Below are 22,539 nucleotides of genomic sequence, written 5' to 3'. Positions count from 1 at the left end.
GGCTGCCTTTGTTAATCTGTGTAGGACTCTATAAATGACTTTTTTATTTTACACTAATCCTAAATGGTTTTGCCTTGAATAGTTGACTTATAAATTCCACTTTAAGGTTCTATATACACTCGTTGCCAGCACACGTTGCTACAGTGAGTGGTCATGTAAACGAGTATTCTGTGCTATGCAGTAAACTTTCCCTGTCTTTTGGACTTGTCCGTCTTGTTTCAGACAACCGACGACGACATCATCATCATCTGTCATTGACACATGTTCGTAAGATCATCATACTATCATCACGTTTGAACAGCGGGCACCATCATCAGTAAGTAGGCTTCTTCCCATCGTCATCATTATTGACAATCGGTGACATCTGCTAGCAATTCGTTATCATCCATCACCATAATTCACCACCTTGCAGTGGCACACAAAAGTAAGAAAGCCATCCGTCAACGTCGTCATCATCCAGGTGATCGTCGTCATCATCGTCATCATCATCGTGGAGATTGCCGTGAGTGATGGCGGAGGGTGTAGAATGTTCGCAACACGGTGACGTGTCTGGAGGGGACTGCAGCACTTGTGAGTCCGAGAGTCCTGGGGTCAGCGAGAGCCCTCGACCCCTACTCCCCTCGGAGGAAGACCGTGTCCTCGACGAGGAGTCCAACACCTTTTTCTGGTGAGCACAGTCCCTGAAACTCTCCCCGCAGTACTCGCAGTGGGAGCCTTGTTGTACGCTTCCCTGCCCTCTTCATTGGCTGAGAACATCCCGATATGCAGAGGATCGCAGAGCTCGGTTGGCAATAGATGGCGCGTCGGCTCGCCGCCCGGTTGCATTTCCCGCATTGTCTGTGGTTCTGCTTGCAATGTGAGCCCTGAGAGTTTGGGTCATTCGAATTAGTGTCATTCGAATTAGTTTCGGCTTGCGAATTATGCTGAGAGCACAATCCGTGTTGAGTTCGCGCGCAAAATTTAAGAGGGGAAAAGAGGGCACCTGTGTATATATGAATGTGAATATGATTGTGTTGGCTGGCAGAGTGGTTTGTGTACACAGTTGAGTGACGAAACTAAAATTGCGTTTGACTTTCATACCTCTGGGGCAGTTAAAACTAGTCCTGTACCAATTTGTGGGAAGTCAACAATGGTCTTTTAATACCAACTGGCCATGGAATTTTACCGCTGACTCAAGGCCACCCAAGGAAATATACGTATTTAACCAGAGAATGAGATCTGCCATTGAGACACACAAAACATAACCTTTTGCAAGGAAGATCTGGGTGTCTGTGGCCATCTTTCGCAGTGCTCTCATCTGTTAATGATCCACCATCCCCTACATCCGTGTCGCTGTATTGGAGGTGGAGTGGGCGGTGTGGTGAATGCCAGGGTTAGACCTAAATAAAGGTGGTGGGTGCTAATGAAACTCTTCAGATCAGACTTGTGCAGGCTGGTGTCGACTGTGCAGCAGCTGCTGCAAGGATTTGGCAGGAGGAAAGAAGTGATGCTGAGATATGGTGGTGCCATTAACGATCTCTGGTAGTCGATACAAACCATATACACTTAGTAAAACTCTATTCTGTGTCCCCCACATACAAATACATAAATACAACATAAAGCCATCAGTACATTGTCTTTCCAGACCAATATTATTTTTATTTTAGTTTATTACTTTTATTTTTTATTTGACTTAACAATTTTTTGTTTTCGATTTACGTGACTTTATCGATAGAACCAAGAATACAATATTATCCAGCAGCATTTGTTAAAGCAATCGGACTATGGCACTGGTTTGGATATTCAGGGTCTCATCAGCAGAATCAGGCTTGTTAAGCAAATAGTGGCTTTTGTGGCCTGACACCTTGCCTCTGCTTTTTTGACAAAGGACACCTAAAAAGGCCTTCAGCAAACATGTCTCTTGGTTGTGTGCGAGAAGTGGCGGTTGACTACCGCGTGTGGCTGTTTTTGATTTTGTTGCGAGGTGGAGACACAAAAGGACTTCTCTGCATCTCACCGGTTTTCCGTGCTGGGCAATTACAGTTTTGGGGCCGTCCATAAATGACGTCACGCACCTAGGGGGGTGGGGGGGGGTTAGACATTTGGGACGATGTGTGACGAGGGGGGGGGGGTTTGAGAAATGCGACTTCACATCAAAATGCGTAACTTTAAATAAATATAGACAACACGTTCTACTTGATTAAATATACTTTTTAATAAATGTTTTCTCCTACAACATCAGAGTGCAGCGCCACATTAAATACGCACTACAATGACAATAGTTTTAATCGATTTGAAGCATGTTTTATATATTTTGGGGGGCGGCAGAGCTTTGTGACGTCATATTTGAGGGGGGGTCTGACTTTTTGTGACGCCGTGCGACGAGGCGGGGGGGTCAAAAATCGTCCAAAATCGCGTGACGTCATTTATGGACGGCCCCTTTGTCCATATGTCGGGTACAGTGCAAAAAGAGTTGAAGAAACATGACAATTGTGCATGAAAATGTTTAACTTGACACGGTTATGCATTTCCTTGTTGTACCGCAGTTATTGTGCATTATTCCGTAATAATGGTGCAGCTAGCGCGTTCAGATTTGAAACCTGAGATTGATTCCTAGACACGACTAACAATTGGGCAGGGCTACGGTCATGGCTATATTTTCGTGGGCGTTGCATCTTTAGGGGTTATCATTTTTAAAGTCTTTGTTTTGTTGGGACAATTTTACTTGGGTTTCAGGATTCTTTCATATTAGTGTATTGTTCGTGATTAGATTCGTTTGGGGGGAGGGCTTGGGGAAGGGTTAGGGTTTGAGAAAGGGTTTTGAAAACCTAATTGCATTCTAATGGGGTCACATTCCATTTTTTTTGACGTAGGAATGCCAGTGATGCAGTTTAATGTGTGTAGCATCGTAGAACAAGCACAGCACACTGCTTTGTGGTAAGCTATGAGCAAACGGTACATTACAACACCGCCTACAACCGGATCACGCTGAATGAACCTGATCTGATCGGGGCTCGGAATCTGAACACGGGGTCGAGTCCGGTTAGCACTTAGACGCTACCACCAGCTTGGAAATACCCTGTGATGTAGGTGAGTGCTGCGGCACAGCAATGGATTATTGAATCCACCTTTACGGAGCTGTGAGTGTTGCCCCCCCTCCCACCCACCTTGTATGCATGGTGGGTTTTGTCTGGATACGAACCACTCGCGAATGGGATTGGTCACGCGTTCCGCAGCAGCAGCAGCACCCTCCTGAAAACGAGGCGCGAGACTCGGTGACTTTTAGGAGTGAATGAATGAATAAATAAATGACTTTATTACGAGTGTACGGAACTGTGTTATGTGCAGTGCAGTGGTGTCCTGTGTAAGTCAGGCGCTCAGCAGTATATTATGTCATGAATTGTGCAATCCGGTGGTGGGATACGGTGCAAACTATATTGGGGTGCTGCAATGGCAAGATGTTGACTACCTCGTCTGGTATACAGGAGGTCGTGGGATCAATCCCGACCCTGACGCTTGCTGTATATTTGGAGTTTGCGTGTCTCTCTCCCCGTGGTCGCGTGGATTTTTCTCCAGGTCCTCCGGTTTTTCTCTCAACATTTATAAACGTGCCTTTTCGAATATTTGGCTGATAACACATTTCCACATGGTGAGCCACTTCGTTGGGCTATCATTTGTACCCAGGTCGCTTTATGAAAAGACCTATATAGCTTAGTAGGCCTTACCTGGTAAAATAAAAAATATATAGTTTTCATGTCCTGTTTCGTAGAAGATAAACCATTAACCGCTTGGAAATTTTATGAATTGTCACCATTCAGGTTCACGATGTTTTCCACACGTGGAATTTTGTTTCATCCATAAGACAGGTCTTTTTTTTGTTAGTTTGCATGAATATAAATGTGTCGTTAAACCCGCCACTACCTGACACAGCCAATTAGTAAGGTTTGTCACGTAAACGGAACGTGCCAATTCGTTACTCGTACAGCACACCCGTGTGTTGGAGAGCAACTCCACAACATTTAAAGTCTAACTTTGTTCTCCAACACACCGGTGTGCTGTACTCGTAACGAACCTGCATTATAGATGATATTGGTCGCTAAAGCCTACGTCTTGAACAGAATTTTGTTTTATGTACGATTTTTAATGCATTGTGGTGGATGTCAATGTCTCCAGTGGCTTCACGGGTGGCGTGAAAACCGATGCATGCAGCATACAGTACCACGATTTTAAAAAACACCGACGCTTACACGCACGGATCGCTGGTTACATCACAAGGGTAAGAGTAGATGTGAAGCAGTGAAGCGATGCATCGTGTTCCAGGCCTGCAGCCACTATGGAGTTGGTGGATGACGTGTTGCGAATAATGCTCCACTGTGCAATGTCCTTGATTGGATTTTTGTGATCCTTTTGAGAAGAACATTTGTCGAGGGACTGCCCCTGCATTTGTTTTTCTTTGTCTATACTAAAGAAAAAGAAACGGGGGGTGCTTAAGTTCGTTCATTTGTTCGTTTCCTCCGTTTCTCAATCCGCTTAACCTGGCCAGGGTCCCGACGGGAGCATGTTGAGTAGGGCGGTGCAGGCCCTCCCTTTCCCTGGCAACGGACTCTTGCTCTTCCTGGGGAATTCTCAGGCATTCCCAGGCCAGCCGAGCGACAAAATCCCACCAGCATGTCCCTGGGCTGGTCCCGGCGTCTTCTCCCAGTGCTAAAGTCAAAAAAATTAATGGACAACAGCCGGTTTTACCGCTTAAGAATAAAATAATAGAGCCTAGCTACCGTCGTCATATCTACAGTTGCCCTCCGTTTACCACCAACGGACGGATGATGAATGGCATGAAATCCCCACTCTCTCGCTCTGCCTTCGCCTGAATGCGCAGCACCCTTACACGCACTGTCTGGTAATTGCTCCATCTCTGTTGCATTGCAACTCGCAGATGGCAGTGAGGTGGTGGTCGCCAAGCTGTGTTCTCTCTCTCCGCTTACACGTTCTTTGTGGAGTTTAAAATTCACGCCGTATGATTGTACAAGATGAGAGCTCTCCGTTTCTCGTGGGTTGTCGCTGGCTTTCAGTGCATCTATATATGCGAAGACACCCACACACGCATACCAGCATTGTTTGCGGTTCTTGTCTTAAAAAGTTTAGCCGTTTGAAGGCTGGTGGGAACACACGTATACAGTGCATTAAATGTTACTGCCCTTCATCAACCCACGACTGGATGAAGGTCCTCCCATGCCTTTCAGTCATTGGTGCTGTTGGACCGTTCTTAAAAAAAAACTAAACTTTTTATTTTACCAGGTAAGGCCCACTGAGCTATGTAGCTCTTTTTCAGAGGCGATCTAGCCACAAATCATAGCTCAACTAAGTGGCTTATCACGTGGAAATGTATAGCCGCCAAATGCTCTAAACACACGTTTATAAATGTGGAGGGAAAAACCAGAGGACCCGTAGAAAAATCCACGCGACCACGGGGAGAGAGACACGCAAACTCAAAATATACAGACTTCAGGGTCGGGATCGAACCCACTACCTCCTTCATACCAGGCGAGGTAGTTAACATCTCACCATCACGGCGCTCTAAAAATAATTCTTTAGTCAGGGGTGCCCAGGACTGGCTCAGACCTCACTCGCCGCTGCTGCTGTTGTTGCTGTGAGTTTAACTGCGGGTCATCGTTTTCACAGTGCACTGCACGAACACCCATTTTACTGACCATGGTGGGATAATGAAGGTTTTGATGATAATGTTGGTAATGATGATGATGCAGTTTTTTTTTCTGTTCGTGACTGCTATTAAGTGTATAACAATGAGATCCACCCCGCCCCCACCTCCCCTTTGGCAGTTCCATTAATTATCGTAATCCAAGGTCACGATTTAATTCAAGTGTACTCTTTGCTTTATTGTTGTTAATGTAGCGACCATTAGCGTCTTGCAGGAATTGCGTGATCCCATTTCATTCAACGTACACGGATTTCAAAAATATTCTCACAATATTCTCAACGCAATTTTGTGCGTTCATCATAAGCTTAAGAATTAATCTACATTAATCGAGGCATTATTGCACCCCTAATTGCTGATGACGACGACTAACATCACAGCTGTCTGATGTGTGTTGTGCCGCACAGGAGACACTGTACAGCACAACCGCGAAAAACCTGTGCATGTTTGTGTGTTGAACTTCTTTCGCACAGCACGTAGCCAACCGTGCAAATCGCAGGTGCGGTATAGTTATCTGTTGGCATTCAAATGATCTGAATGGGTTTTCCAGCTCACAATTGCTCAAATCTTACTACGCCCCGCGCACCGAGCCGTATTCCCGCCCTGCCAGTTACATAAAGTGTTACGTATGTTCAAGTTACATAGCTACGTGTGTGTGTGCGATCGCTTGGATGGTAATGATGTTTTGAAACGCGTCACCAGCATAGGTGAACAACGCCTTGGGAATAGGAGTGGTGGTAGCAGCAGCAGCGGCAGGGCGCGTTTAGCAGCCGAGCGTCATCGATGAATTCAACACCCGAGGGCAAAATTGTCATCAGACCCACACCTTCGCTCGTGAGAAGCACTCTCGGCATCATTTTCACAGCAGCCGGCCAGCCAGCAAAACTTGTTCTTCACGTATAGCTTTGATGGCATGCCTGGAGCAAATCTGTCAGGTCTTCTTGGTTACGGTTCAAACTTAGGAAAACGAGGCACCAGTTAAGTGGTTCTTCCTCAGTCTTCCCACGAGTCTCGAGAGATTACGTGGCCGAGAAGATGCCAATTCTTGCATCGGTTTGCCGAATGGCGATTTGTATTGTTGGCTCCCGAAGCTCATCCCGTAAATATTTAACATTACGGCCGCCCCCTTTTTCATTTAAACAATAAAAGGCATGCGTACATGCTCGCTCATTGCATTAATATGTCGCACGTATAAAGTATGATAATTTAACAGCCCTTCGTGTCAATCCACATCTCTGACAACACATCGGCATTCCGTACAAGAGCGCAGTATTTTTTTACAATTATTTTTATACATGTACGAACCAAGCGCATTTTGGAAACTTGACATCCACACTGCACAATCAGTGCTTTGACACTAGTCTCGTCCCAGTAGAGTTTTTCTTTACTGGCACAGGGCAGTCTATATTTAGCTCCTGCCAGCGGGGTGACTAACAATGTCTCTCTATGCTTTGCTCAGCCAAGCTATTGCTCGTAATGCTGCCCAGCCCGTAGACCAATGTTGGATGAAGGCCTCCCCCATGCTTTGAATGACAGAGGCTTTTTGGCCATACTTCACCACGCCGGTCAGTGTCCATTCAGCTGTCACTCAACCACCGATGTTAGCTGTGACCGGGAATCGAACTCTGGTCACCAGGTTCATGACCGCACCAATGCTTCTCCTGCCCGCATGAAAACTTGTACACAGGTCTGTCTGCCCGCGTATTGGCTGTTCGGCAACATAGGAGGGCTCATACATTGCGGCGACTAGCTACGGTATTTAACGTTGTGTCATGCCTGGTGTTTATGTGGCTCTCTGCCATCATTGTGTACTGTATGCGATTCTCCTTGCTTCTCTTTGTGGAGCTTCTTAGGCTGACCAAGAATATGTAATGGAATATAAAAAGCGCCTCAAAGAGGCACGGAGAGATGCATGCTCAGAATTCAGAATCTTGCATGAGGATATTTATTGAGACTGGAAGAGGAACCCGGTGACGTATGAAGCGCTTTTTTCACAGATGTCCGGCAGGGACGGGTCAGAAAGTTACTCCAACAATAACACAAACAACGAATTACACCGAGGGACAGCGAGAGGGAGCACTTGGATCGGGGGAGCAATATGCAAAATTAGAGACAATACGTCAAGGAGAGTTAAGTGGGTTTTGGCCGGACACATTATGGCAAGAGGGGGAGATGGTCGATGGGACGAAACCGGTTAAGGAATGGCAGTCAGAGGAGGGAACGCGCCGGAGATGGAGCAACGAAATCAGCCCGTGCGCCGGAGTGAGGTGGAGGATTGTGGGAAATGGGCGATAGTGTGGGGGAGGCTTTCATCCAGCAGTGGATAGACCATGACTGAGAGGGAGCATCGCAGGTGATTTGGTCAGTGGCGTTGTATTATATCTAATTGCAACACATGGGTGCGTTTAATTACGCTTCGAGCCTGTGATGACACTGTCGCCCGCTGCGTTTGAAATATTTCACAGTTTTGAAAGAGCCGTGTTGCACAGTCGCTGCGGGTTATAATTATTGTGTCCTGTCAGACATCTCATGGCGATTTTGAGCTTACAGATTAAACAGATACACTGGGCGGGAATCATTAATCACTAAACCCAAACATTTTCGTGATTAATGATTTCAAATGTTTGGCATTTCAAATGTTTAAGAGATTCAAAAAACAAAACTGTAAGTACGTGAGCGGTGGTCTGTGTGTGGTCAGTGTCAATGCCACGTACTTAGGTTATGCACAGCCGAAAGATTTACTTCCGAATATTTACGGTTACTTGCGATGAGCTCGCCGTTCGCTCTTGGTGAAAAGAATTGTCATCGGGAATGCGCTGTGAGGAGGAGCGGCATAAAACCGAGATTAAGGAGCTATCTGTAATTATAATATAGATTTTAAAAAATAGTTATAAATTCCAGCCGTTAAGTTTATCCACTGCTGCGTGAAGGCCTGTAGGTCACGATGGTAGTTTGTTTGACCATATCTCTCCGTGCTGATCTGCGCTGGTTGAATATGAAGTGGAGGGGGGACTAGGATCTGGGTTTGAGAGGGAGGCATCGTCATCATTGGGTAAAGTTGAAAGGAAAGAAAACCCCGTTGCTGGGCAGCGTCATTTTAAATCACCCTTCATGCCAGAGGCACGGTGTCGGGGTAGCTCGCGGCAAGTTGAAATTCCCTGCCATCACTTTACTCATTTGCAAACGCAATTTTGGCACGCGGTCATTTTCGAGTCCTCGTTATGAGCTCTGATCCCATGCCAGAGTTGCACCGTATAGCCTTAAACAGACTGTTGGGGCAGGCGCTTTTGCCAAGCACCGATTAGGGCCGGCACAACACACCAAGGGGATAGTTGCCCAGCACCACGACCGGCCGCCTTTGTCTCCCCAGTACTGATGTGTTTTTGTTATACATCGCACTAGGTACTGTACACATTTGAGGCCGAGTCGACCCAGGGGAGGCCTAGGACCGGGTCAAGTATTCGTCACCGATTATTTATTGGTCGTGAGCAGGAATCGAACTCGGGGCCTCCGGGCTCGTAGCGCGGTGCGGTCAACCACCAGCAGACCCAGCACGCCCCAACTTCTCTTTGTCACCGAGACTATGAATCTTAATCCGAGTCACCATTTGTCACATCTCGTACCGCGTTCGCTGTGCGCGCCGCTGGCGTGCCCAAGCCAGCCCCTGGGGGGCGGGGGGGGGGCCTCCCTTTAATGAGTCGTTGCCCGGCGCTCGCGGTACAGTCAATCCGGTCGTTGCCGGAGGCTCGCTTGTCATCATGGGTGTGTGTTGACTGTAATAGAGCTTACAAGGCATGTTGTTGTTCTGTGCCCCCTGTTTAATTGTGACGCCACGGTGGGGGTGGGAGGGGACAGACCTCGGTTCCATCCTCACCGCAAAAATACATCCCTGTGGACATGGGGGGAGGGTGGTGTGCGGGAACATTGACTTAATTTTAAAAGTTGCACATGAGAGAAATTCACGCGCATGTATGGGTTATGTAACGCTTCCCACGATGTATTTGTTTTCAGAAGTGTTTATTTGAATATGCAAAGATGACATGAGATGTTGCGTATTTCCCATGGGTTGCTGCCAGCGCACAAAGGGTTTACGTGTTTGCTCCGTTTGGCATCTCAAAGTTTTGGGCACCTTGATTACCCAGGAGAATCTTCACATTATGACTCTTTTCTCAAGAGGGTCTTGCATTGGGATGTTTGGCCAGTTCTTTGGATGAGTGCTTTGGCTCAATGTGGAAAGCAACCGCAGATGCATGCAGAAAACCCATCGCACACGGGAGGGTGGGGGGGTTAGTACCGGGACACCGTGGGCAATGTGGGAGATGCGACGATGTGAGTGAACGGACGATGTGACGTGGCGATGTGGTGGTGCAGGCGTGCGCACACGATCACCGTCCTCTTCGTCCTCATCTGCGTCCTCGTGCACGTCACCCTCGTCGAGGAGACGCCCACGGACTCGGCGTACAACCAGAAGAGGTGCGCGCACGGCAGCCGCACCGCACCACCACGCTGCACCACCACGCTGCACCACCACGCTGCACCATCGCACCGCACTACCGCACCGCACCATCGCACCACACTACCACGCTGCACCACCGCACTGCACTACTGCACCGCACCACCACACCGCACCACCACACCGCACCACCACGCTGCACCACCACGCTGCACCACCGCACTACCGCACTGCACCACCACACTGCACCACCAGACCACCGCACCGCACCACCGCATCGTACCACCACACCGCACCACCACGCTGCACCGCACCATCGCACCGCACCAGCACACCACCACACCGCACCATTGCACTGCGTCACCGCAATGCACAACCACATAACTGTACTCAACCACACAACCACACACACATACAACCACACATCAGTACGCACATCCTTGTACAATCACACACTACACTCTACAGATGGCAATGCACCACTAACAACCACACACGACACTCTACAGACAACCACACACAAGCACACATACACCTATAGAGGCAGGCAACTTCAAACCAAACTACACACCACACAACCGCACACTTCACTCTACTTTCACACAACATGGTTAACTACACACAGCCACACACCACCACACAGGCCATGGACAACACACACAGTACACAATTATCCATTGACAACATCATCCCATATCCAACCACATGCTGTGCCCAACCGTGTACCATAAACAACAACAAACCATAGATAAACACACACAGCCACGATATCCACACAGCATACATAGCCAATCGCACACCAGGACGTGACGTAAATGATTTCGGTGCCGTCGAGCAAAACTTAACCTCTCTGCCAATCCTCAAACGACTCCACGTGTATGCGACCAACACACTCTGATTGATTGCTTGACGGAGTATGAACCGGCTGAGCTCACTGCATACCACGGCACGGCCGAGCCAAACCCCTTGCCCGGTTTTTAACGAGGGGGGGCGAGTTGTCGGCAAGACCTCTAGGTAGCGGGTTTTGAGCGCCCGTATAACGTTTACAATTAACGGCGAGCGTTTTATAACTCCGCGGGGTTATTTATTGACGCCGCACGGAGGCCTCCAAAATCGGCGCAAGGAAAATGAGTAGTGGGCAAAGGTCAACGAAAGCGTGCGCGCACGTACAGGCCCTTGCGCTGAGCTCTCGATCCCTTCCCCCATCGCGACGCCTTACACACGTGGGAGGCTGCAATAGTCTCTCAAATTATCCACGGGTGGGCATTTAGCAGGGGTTTCTGAAAGGAGCTTTCAGCGTGGGATAAATTGCAGGGAATTGGGCAGAATAATCTCATGAATTGGGCAAATGTTCTCGTGCCAGCGTGAATGCTATGGCTGCACGCACGTGTGTTGATGCGGAAGGGGGAGCGGTGGCGGAGTGGTTAGCGCGCCTCGCTACAAACCCGCCGGCAGAAGTTCTAATCACGCTCTTGGCCAATAACAGTGGCACACATCGGAACCGGTCCTAGGTCTCCCCTAAGTTGACTCGGCCATAAACGAGTACATGGTTTGGTTCTAGATTTGAAGCTTTCGTGACTGAAAGGATTCATACTCTTAGAGAATAATAATAGAAATAAAAATAATTATTTCAATTCTGTTATTATTTCTATAATCTTTATTATTTATTTTTTACCTACGTGACTTTACCGAAAAACCGAAGAGTATGAGTACGTGGTTTGGTGTTTGTGCGTCGGCACTCGGGAGATGAAGGCGGGCGGGCGGGCAAGGTGTTGGACACCCACCCTCTCGTGCACCGTGCCGGCCTTCATAGGTGCACGCTAGCGTTACTTGCCCCAACAGTCTGTTAAGGCTGTGGGGAATCTTTGTGTCTTTTAATGCAAGTGTGCCTCTCGCGTAGTCAAGCGATGGCGAGCAGATTGCGACTGGGTGTCCAGTTAGAAGCTGGAGAATTAGTTTCACTTGTGAAATGATGATATTATTTGACATTTCGCATACACAGCGTCCTAGCCGCATGAGCAGGTTTCAATTCTTGTCCCGCTGGGCCTGTCTGCGAGTGGAGTTGTGACAGTTGAACTTGGCTTTCTGAGTTTGATTCCCGGCTATGGCGAACCACCAGTCGTGAATGATATCTGGAATGGTCCCGAATGATATCTGGACTGGTCCTGGTACCTCTCCCTCCCTCCCACTTCACCAAGCTGCACTCACCGGTGGGGTGAATTATGGTCAGACGACTTTCCCGACCCGCACGGCACCATGGAGGCCGTCAGCCAGCAGTGGATTGACAAAGGGTCCACACACGTACACTGTGAGCTTTAAAATCGACATAAATCTACGTGAACCGATGCCTCGTTACACCCCTAGGGATCTGTACAAACACGCAAAGAGAAAATCCATAGAGTTCGTACACATGCCACAAATCCGTGTTATTAACTTTAATTATTCATGATCAAAAGATGCCTATAAATGGTCATGTATTATGCATAATAACGATGGTGTGAGTGCTCACATGAATAGCGGTGGTAGCAGTAATAATAATGATGGTAATGATGATGACTGTGAATGAATCCCGCAGAGGCTTTATCGCCAGCCTCCTGGTGTTTCTCTGCTTCGGTGTGACGCAGGCGAAGGATGGGCCCTTCACGCGGCCACACCCGGGTGAGCCCTGACACACACGCGGACGCACGCACGCACACACGCGCACACACTTACACAAGCGCACACACTTACACAAGCGCACACATATATGTAAGTATATTGGCAAAGTGCTATGACTAGATCACGAATATGATTCGGATAAATAGATGAGTTTGGCAGATTGAGTGTGACTTGGCACGAGCACAAGCCATTGTATTTGTTTTCCTGCTTGTCCATTTAAATAAAAGGCAACTTTCAGCTCTTGTTGAGCTGGTGCAGAATTAATCTGCGTGTGTTTGTGCGTGCGGCTTTGAGTTACATCTGTGAGTGGGGAGCGGCAGTTTAGCAGTGAGTGCGCTGCACTACGAATCCGGCAACTTGAGTTTGATTCCCGCACACGGCCAACACCGGTGACGATTATCTAAACCGATCCTGGGCCTCCGATAGGTCGACTCAGCCTCAAATGAGTAGCTGGTGCGGTGTGTAAACATCACGAGTCGGAAGACAAAGGAGGCGGGGCGTGGTTCTGGCCGCCCACCCCCCCTCGTGTGCCGTTCCGACCATCGTAGGTGCTCGCTAACAGAACTTTCCCCGAAAGTCTGTTATGGCACGGTTGGCTACGCACTGTGCGAAAGAAGTTCAACGTACATACTTTGTGCATTGATAAACGCTGCCTGTAACGTGACGCCTACTCTGCTTGGACCCGTGCAGCGTACTGGCGCTTTTGGCTCTGCGCGAGCGTGCTCTACGAACTGGGGCTCATCTTCATCCTCTTTCAGGTGATGCCAACACACGCAAAACAAAAACACCAAGATCCCCCGAGTATAGCCTCAACAGACTTTTGGGGGAAGTGCTGTTAGCGAGCACCTATGATGGATGGAACAGCACACGAAGGGATGGATGGCCAGCACCACACCCGGCCACCTTTTTCTCCCCAGTGGCGATGGTTACACACCGCACCAGGTACTCATTTGAGGCTGAGTCGACCTAAGGGAGGCCCAGGACCGATTCAGATAATCGTCACTGATGTTGGCCCTGAGTGGGAATCGATCTTGGTTCGTCAGGTTCGTAGTGCGGTGCACTAACCACTGCACTACGGCTATACAAAGACAACAACAACTGCCATTCACCACGAAGTGGCGGTGTCGTCACCACGGCGCTTGTGCCAGGCTATGTGCACTTTAGGTCACGTGAAGTATCAAACACCCACTGGCAGGAGGTCACGGGACAGACACAGGTGCCATGGGTTGACTGACTGAGATGACAAAGACACACACATACACATGAGTACGCAAACACATTTGTACAGAGACACACAGATGCATACGCTTGGGTACATGCATACAAAGACAAATATACGCTGGTACATACACACCAACTTAGAAATATACACATGGACACATAGGTGTACACAAAGACACAGCCGCCATTCGCCACTAAGTGGCCCTGACGCCACCACACCCACTCGTGCCCAGGCTAGATGCACTTTGAGGCTATCTTGTGAAGTGTGGAAGGCTCACTGACAGGGATCACGGGACAGGCGCGGGTGTTACGGCTTGAATTACTGGCAACTGATTGGTAACTCTACAATACTGGGTAATGCCGGGCACTTTCCCATCCAAGCAGTAAGTGCCAACCCGGCTTCTGAGATCTGACAAAGTCCGGCGATATATTTTCCCGTGGTTTTTGCTCGTATGAGCTGAGCAGTGAAATGTATATTATTGGTTCTTTCGGTAAAGTCACGTAGAAGGGAAATAATAAAATAATAAAATTTAAACATAATAGGATAAAATTCTCACGACATTTCGGCTACAATGCAAGCAGCCGTCCTCAGGTGAAGAACAGGGCTGTCGGAAAGACAGCGTCTTATGTTTTATTTGTATTATTTTATCATTTCCCTTCTACGTGACTTTACCAAAAGAACCAAGAATATGAATCCATGCAGTCACGAAAGCTTTAAATCGAAATCAGTGAAATGTGGTCAGATCACACCTCACGCTGCCACGCGACGTGCGGCAAGGCCCTCGCCTAGCAGTGGATTAACCAAAGGGGCCGTTCACACGCGTCGCATTTGTTCATGCCTATTCAAAATCAGTGTTGACGATGACGGATCTCATCCGGTTGTTTTGCAATTGTTGCAACCCCTCCACGTAAGCGCGCGAGCGTGCGTGTGAATGGATTTCTCCTATGCTCAACAGACGGCGGACGACGGCCGTCAATTCATGAAGTTCATTGACCCCAGCCTGGGCGTCCCGCTGCCCGAGAGGGACTACGGAGGGAACTGCCTCATATACGACCACGGCCGCCCCGGAAACCCCTTCCACAACGTCTGGGTACTTCCCCTACCACCGCCCCGCCCCCCCCCCTCAATGCTGCCCCCCCCCATCCATCCTCTCAGCAATAACCCCCAATGCAATGATTCATGATTCCCCATAAATGCCTCCCCCCTCCGGATGCCCCCCCCCCCCAACAATGCCAATGCTCCCCCATCAAGGCTTTTAGGATTCTTAGAATTCAGTGGTAATACAACTAATCTAAACTATTCATATTTTACCAGGTAAGGCCCACTGAGCTGTTATAGCTCTTTTTCAGAAGCGATGATAGCTCAACTAAGTGGCTTATCGCGTGGATATTTATTGCAGCCAAATACTCTTAAACGCATCTTTCTAAATGTGGAGGGAAAAACCGGAGAACCTGGGGAAAATCCACGTGACCATGGGAAGAACATGCATACTCCAAATATTCAGCTGGCGTCAAGTTCGGGATCGAACCCACGACCTCCTGCATACCAGGCGAGGTAGTTAACATCTCCAGTTTCTCAATGGGTCTCCACGGGAATCCGTGCCCCTCTTTGTGCTGTGGATGTTTGTGTTGAGCCTGTGGGGTTTCAGTGCGTTGTCGATGCCCCCCATGGTTCCGAGAGCCAGTTTTGGCAGCGGCACAGGCAGCCAAGGGGAGACCCCACCCAGTTATTGATGCCTGCGTCTTTTGCCCCCACGTTATATGCTCGCAAAAAAAAACCTCGACACCACCACCACCACATACTCCGGACCGTCTCCACCCCTTTCCATGTCCTCACAAGTCAACTGTCATTTAGTAAAAACCGCATGTGTCTGTGTGTGTGTTTGCTGCTCTTTTTCAGGATAAATTTGACTGCTTCGTTCTGGCTCATTGTCTTGGCTGGTTTGCCAAGGTAAAACAGGTTTTTTAAAATATTATCTTGAAACACGATCCATGTTTATTTGTTTGAATTGTTCTTGTCACACGAGTAATGAAAGAATCTGCTTGGTTAGCCGAGGTGGGTCGAGGGGAGTACGGAGAGGAAATGGTTGTGTGTTTAACGTTTCAAAACCAAAGTTAAAAGTGTTTATGTATTCGCTCTGTCCATCTGTCTGTACCACAAAGGTCACGATTACTCTGCTTATTCTACGAACCCAGTAACCCAAGTTCAATTCCCACCCACAGCCACCAATACAAGTGACAATTATCTGAACCGGTCCTGAGCCTCCCCTAGGTCGACTTAGTCTCAAAATGGGTACCTGTTGCGGTGTGTAGACATCGCCACTGGAGAGACAAAGGCGGCCGGGCGTGGTGTTGGCCACTCAACCCGTCGTGTGCCCTGCCGGCCTTCATAGGTGCTGCTCGCTAACAGCAGTTGCCCCAACAGACTATTAAGGCTACACGGGGGGATGTTTGTTGCTAAAGTAGCCCCACTACTGCATGTTCACATTGGACCTGCTGACATGCTAACCTACCTAGGATAACTCTGGTAAATTTCGATTTAAAGCTTTCGTGACTGCAGGGATTCATCTTCTTGTTTCTTTCGGTAAAGTCACGTAGAAGGGAAGTAATAAAATAATAAAAATAAAACATAATAAAACAATTCTCACGACGTTTCGGCTACAACGCAAGCAGCCGTCTTCAGGTGAAGAATGAGACACTACCAAACTAGGAGCTTATATATAAGCTGCATTGGGGGTTGAAGAGCGCCTTAACAAAAAGAATGTGCATGTGAAGAGGAATTTAGCATATTCATGGAAAATGCGTAGGCGTTGGGCGGGGGGGTGTCAAAGTCATATTATGCCCATGCATTATGCAGGATCAGCAGCAACCAAGGGGGGTGCAGGGATTAGCAGTAACAAAGGAAAGGAATGTTAATGATATGTAGCTGCAGTTACTCAACAACCACGTAGAAAACTAAAGTATAAACTACATAAAAAACTAAAGTATAAACTGCATCGCACCATCAGTATACTTACTATACTCTATAATAAGCTGAGTTACTAACAGCAAGTAATACATTACAATTCTACCTCGTAAAAATTCTATAATATGCTTCCATCTAAACCTTATTCTCTTATATCACACGAGCATATACCGTACTATATACTGCCATAGATAAACCCAACATTAAATTATATACTGTATTGCTGTAAACCAACCTATATCTTATACATTTAATATAACACTATGTATTATTCTACACACCCTAATGTGTATCGAAATGGTTTATTACGTCCTTCCAATGATTGCTGAGCCAGAATCCATCTTCTCGGTTAAAATTGTCTCTGTGTTTGTATATGTGGATCGCCTCATGAACGAATCTCTCATGATAGCCAGATGGCTTGCAGAGAACCTCTGTCTTGGAGAAGTCGATATCATGTGAGCCCACTGAGTTGTAACAGTGATCTGCCACGGCTGAGGTGTTTGTCCTACCGTGTTTCAGGTCAGCTTTATGTTCACGGATGCGGTCCGAGACATGTCGTTTGGTTTCCCCAATGTAACTGCTACCACAGAGGCAACTTAGTTTGTAGACGCCAGGGTACTGTATGTCTGGAACCACATCTTTTACAGACGGTACCAGATCACGGATTTTATGTACTGTGTTGAATCGGACCTGGATCTTGTGTTTAATCAGGATTTTGGAGATCTTTTTTGTGACCCCAGCAATGTAGGGTAAGGTGATGGTCTTGAAAGGCTCCTCAACAGGATCCTTCTTGATGGTTGGAGTGATGGCTTTGCGGATTGTATAGTCGGAGTAACCATTTGCCTTAAGAGCTTGGCGTACGTGTTTAAGTTCACTGGAAATGTGTTCATGGTCGGAGATGCATTGGGCTCTATGATATAGAGTCTTGATGAGGGAATTCTTCTGGGATGGATGGTGGTGGGAATCCGGTTTTAGATAAGCATCCGTGTGGGTGGCTTTCCTGTAGACAGAGTGGCTCATTGAACCATCAGGTCTCCTTTTGATTAGGACATCCAAAAAGGGTAGCTTGCCATCATTTTCGACTTCCATGGTGAATCTGATGGCTGGGTGTATGGAATTGATGTGGTCGAGAAATTGGTCTAGAGCAGGCCGGCCATGTGGCCAGATGACAAAAGTGTCGTCTACGTACCTCTTCCATAAGGTCGGGCGTAGAGTGGCAGTCTGGATAGCGTCCGTCTCAAATTTCTCCATGAAGATGTTGGCTACAACCGGAGATAGGGGGGAGCCCATTGGGGTGCCCTCAATTTGCTTGTAGAAGGTTCCATTCCAGGTGAAGTATGTATTGGTTAAGCAGTGTTTCACCAGGGGGGGTACCCCAGCATTCAGTCCTTGATGAACCAAGTCTTCAATGATTGCGATGGTGTCAGGCACAGGTACCTTGGTGAACAAGGAAACCACATCAAAACTGACAAGCAGGTCGTCTGGGGACAGGGCAATCCCCTTGATTGTCGATACCAGGTCAGTAGAGTTTAGTACTGCAGAGGTGGTTTTTTCCAGTGAAAGGCCGTAGGATTTCGGACAAAAAACGAGCCAGTTTGTAAGTGGGGGAGTTGATAGTAGAGACAATGGGACGAAGAGGTGTATCTTCTTTATGTATCTTTGGCAAGCCGTACAATCTTGGTGGTCTGGCTGCAGAAGGTTTCAACGAGAACTGTTTGGTCTGATCAATTAATGCGGTTGAAGCAGAAATGATGTTGTTGGTTTTGGAGACGAGGCTGTTGGTGGGGTCTCTTTTTATTTTTGTATAGCTGCCATCGTTTAATAGTTCTTGAATTTTGTTGTTGTATTCTATTTTGTCCATGATGACAGTGGCATTGCCTTTGTCGGCTGAGAGGATGAAAAAGAGGGATGACATTGTCATCCTCTCAGCCGACAAAGGCAATGCCACTGTCATCATGGACAAAATAGAATACAACAACAAAATTCAAGAACTATTAAACGATGGCAGCTATACAAAAATAAAAAGAGACCCCACCAACAGCCTCGTCTCCAAAACCAACAACATCATTTCTGCTTCAACCGCATTAATTGATCAGACCAAACAGTTCTCGTTGAAACCTTCTGCAGCCAGACCACCAAGATTGTACGGCTTGCCAAAGATACATAAAGAAGATACACCTCTTCGTCCCATTGTCTCTACTATCAACTCCCCCACTTACAAACTGGCTCGTTTTTTGTCCGAAATCCTACGGCCTTTCACTGGAAAAACCACCTCTGCAGTACTAAACTCTACTGACCTGGTATCGACAATCAAGGGGATTGCCCTGTCCCCAGACGACCTGCTTGTCAGTTTTGATGTGGTTTCCTTGTTCACCAAGGTACCTGTGCCTGACACCATCGCAATCATTGAAGACTTGGTTCATCAAGGACTGAATGCTGGGGTACCCCCCCTGGTGAAACACTGCTTAACCAATACATACTTCACCTGGAATGGAACCTTCTACAAGCAAATTGAGGGCACCCCAATGGGCTCCCCCCTATCTCCGGTTGTAGCCAACATCTTCATGGAGAAATTTGAGACGGACGCTATCCAGACTGCCACTCTACGCCCGACCTTATGGAAGAGGTACGTAGACGACACTTTTGTCATCTGGCCACATGGCCGGCCTGCTCTAGACCAATTTCTCGACCACATCAATTCCATACACCCAGCCATCAGATTCACCATGGAAGTCGAAAATGATGGCAAGCTACCCTTTTTGGATGTCCTAATCAAAAGGAGACCTGATGGTTCAATGAGCCACTCTGTCTACAGGAAAGCCACCCACACGGATGCTTATCTAAAACCGGATTCCCACCACCATCCATCCCAGAAGAATTCCCTCATCAAGACTCTATATCATAGAGCCCAATGCATCTCCGACCATGAACACATTTCCAGTGAACTTAAACACGTACGCCAAGCTCTTAAGGCAAATGGTTACTCCGACTATACAATCCGCAAAGCCATCACTCCAACCATCAAGAAGGATCCTGTTGAGGAGCCTTTCAAGACCATCACCTTACCCTACATTGCTGGGGTCACAAAAAAGATCTCCAAAATCCTAATTAAACACAAGATCCAGGTCCGATTCAACACAGTACATAAAATCCGTGATCTGGTACCGTCTGTAAAAGATGTGGTTCCAGACATACAGTACCCTGGCGTCTACAAACTAAGTTGCCTCTGTGGTAGCAGTTACATTGGGGAAACCAAACGACATGTCTCGGACCGCATCCGTGAACATAAAGCTGACCTGAAACACGGTAGGACAAACACCTCAGCCGTGGCAGATCACTGTTACAACTCAGTGGGCTCACATGATATCGACTTCTCCAAGACAGAGGTTCTCTGCAAGCCATCTGGCTATCATGAGAGATTCGTTCATGAGGCGATCCACATATACAAACACAGAGACAATTTTAACCGAGAAGATGGATTCTGGCTCAGCAATCATTGGAAGGACGTAATAAACCATTTCGATACACATTAGGGTGTGTAGAATAATACATAGTGTTATATTAAATGTATAAGATATAGGTTGGTTTACAGCAATACAGTATATAATTTAATGTTGGGTTTATCTATGGCAGTATATAGTACGGTATATGCTCGTGTGATATAAGAGAATAAGGTTTAGATGGAAGCATATTATAGAATTTTTACGAGGTAGAATTGTAATGTATTACTTGCTGTTAGTAACTCAGCTTATTATAGAGTATAGTAAGTATACTGATGGTGCGATGCAGTTTATACTTTAGTTTTTTATGTAGTTTATACTTTAGTTTTCTACGTGGTTGTTGAGTAACTGCAGCTACATATCATTAACATTCCTTTCCTTTGTTACTGCTAATCCCTGCACCCCCCTTGGTTGCTGCTGATCCTGCATAATGCATGGGCATAATATGACTTTGACACCCCCCCGCCCAACGCCTACGCATTTTCCATGAATATGCTAAATTCCTCTTCACATGCACATTCTTTTTGTTAAGGCGCTCTTCAACCCCCAATGCAGCTTATATATAAGCTCCTAGTTTGGTAGTGTCTCATTCTTCACCTGAAGACGGCTGCTTGCGTTGTAGCCGAAACGTCGTGAGAATTGTTTTATTATGTTTTATTTTTATTATTTTATTACTTCCCTTCTACGTGACTTTACCGAACTCTGGTAAAATTGACCCAATATCATTAAAATTGTACTTTGGCGTGCGATTAAATCTCAGTTTGAAACTCGACAACGCCATTCCGCGTGACGTCTCGCGATGCCTGATGTCATGTGCCACATGGCGTCATCCCGTTACGCGGCTTGAAACATTTCTCTATCACTGCTCGGCTATCCCTATCGTCGGCAGTTCACTACTATCGTGTACAAACGTATATGCGGGAAAGTGTTACGGAATTACGTACGTGCGCGTGACTTTCTTTCCTTCCCTGTGTGTGCGCGTTTTCATTTTTCCGCGGTGCCGTTCAGACGCTGGTCATCCGGGACTGGTGGATGTGCACCATCATGAGCGTGATGTTCGAATTCCTGGAGTACTCCCTGGAGCACCAGCTGCCCAACTTCAGCGAGTGTTGGTGGGACCACGTACGTCCCACACGCACACAAAGATGAAGATCCCCCCCCTAAACACACTGTTGGGGCAAGTGCTGTTAGCGAGCACCTATGAAAGCCGACATGGCACACGCACACGCGCGTGCTTGGGTTGGCAGGCTCTCTCACCCGCTTCGTTGAAGAAACTTTGATGAATTGATACTGCGTGCCTATGACTGGGCCTTTGACAAAATCACACTAAATGTGCTTGTTTTATTAGGTGTTGAGAGCTCGCTGAGCCTGCTCAGTGCTAGAATGGATGACTACCACGCACAATCATTTAAACTTGTAACGCATCGCACAGTATTCGGTGACTCGTGCGGACAGAGGAAACAACTCGGAGGCGCGAGGAACCAGACAAGCTAGAGTGCAGCCACGTGGTGAGCCAGTGCCGACAATTGTGTACGCGTGTCCCTCCAGTGGATCATGGACGTGCTGGTGTGCAACGGGCTGGGCATTTACTGCGGCATGAAGACCCTGGAGTGGCTGTCCATTAAGCCCTACTGCTGGCAGAACCTCTGGAGCATTCCTACCTACAGGTGGCATCCTCCACACACACCCGGATTCTTCGCCGTGGCTACGCATCTCAGAGCGCCCAGCGTGCGCCCCCCCTTGTCGATGAAAATTCCCTCCCCCACCGTGGGTGTGGCACCACGAAGTCATCTCAACGTGGGCCGCGTCAGTTTTATTCCAGTTGTGCCGCCGGGGGCCTTGTTTTGAGACCCAAGTGGGCGTTCGCTCGCTAATCACTCACCTGCCACTCGCTTGACACCCACCGAGTGTCCTCCGAAAACTCGCCGGACGCTAGGCAAACACCCGTCAGACTCTCACCAGAAACTCAAGGCACTCGCCATTCACTAGACACTCACCAGACACTCGCCACTCAGTTGACACTCGCCATTCACACTCGCCACTCACACTC

General features: G+C 47.7%; 1 protein-coding gene across 2 annotated transcripts in view; it reads left to right on the top strand.

Moving 5' to 3' along the window:
* LOC133351547 (phosphatidylserine synthase 2-like) overlaps positions 1 to 22,539 on the top strand; it is a 35,552-nt gene that overhangs the window by 2,360 nt on the left and 10,653 nt on the right. For both annotated transcript variants that reach the window (XM_061566850.1, XM_061566851.1), the window contains exons 2-9: positions 223 to 667; positions 10,064 to 10,165; positions 12,721 to 12,803; positions 13,494 to 13,561; positions 14,981 to 15,115; positions 15,925 to 15,975; positions 21,498 to 21,611; positions 22,038 to 22,156. In XM_061566850.1, coding sequence (XP_061422834.1) covers positions 510 to 667; positions 10,064 to 10,165; positions 12,721 to 12,803; positions 13,494 to 13,561; positions 14,981 to 15,115; positions 15,925 to 15,975; positions 21,498 to 21,611; positions 22,038 to 22,156 — 830 coding nt within the window. In that variant the 5' untranslated portion in view covers positions 223 to 509. The remainder of the gene's footprint in view (positions 1 to 222; positions 668 to 10,063; positions 10,166 to 12,720; positions 12,804 to 13,493; positions 13,562 to 14,980; positions 15,116 to 15,924; positions 15,976 to 21,497; positions 21,612 to 22,037; positions 22,157 to 22,539) is intronic.

This window comes from Lethenteron reissneri, chromosome 37 (genome assembly GCF_015708825.2).
Source record: "Lethenteron reissneri isolate LAM-NWPU_2019-01 chromosome 37, ASM1570882v1, whole genome shotgun sequence".
NCBI lineage: Eukaryota > Metazoa > Chordata > Hyperoartia > Petromyzontiformes > Petromyzontidae > Lethenteron > Lethenteron reissneri.
Note: the sequence above shows the minus strand (reverse complement) of the source record. Positions and strands in the feature narration are given on the sequence as shown.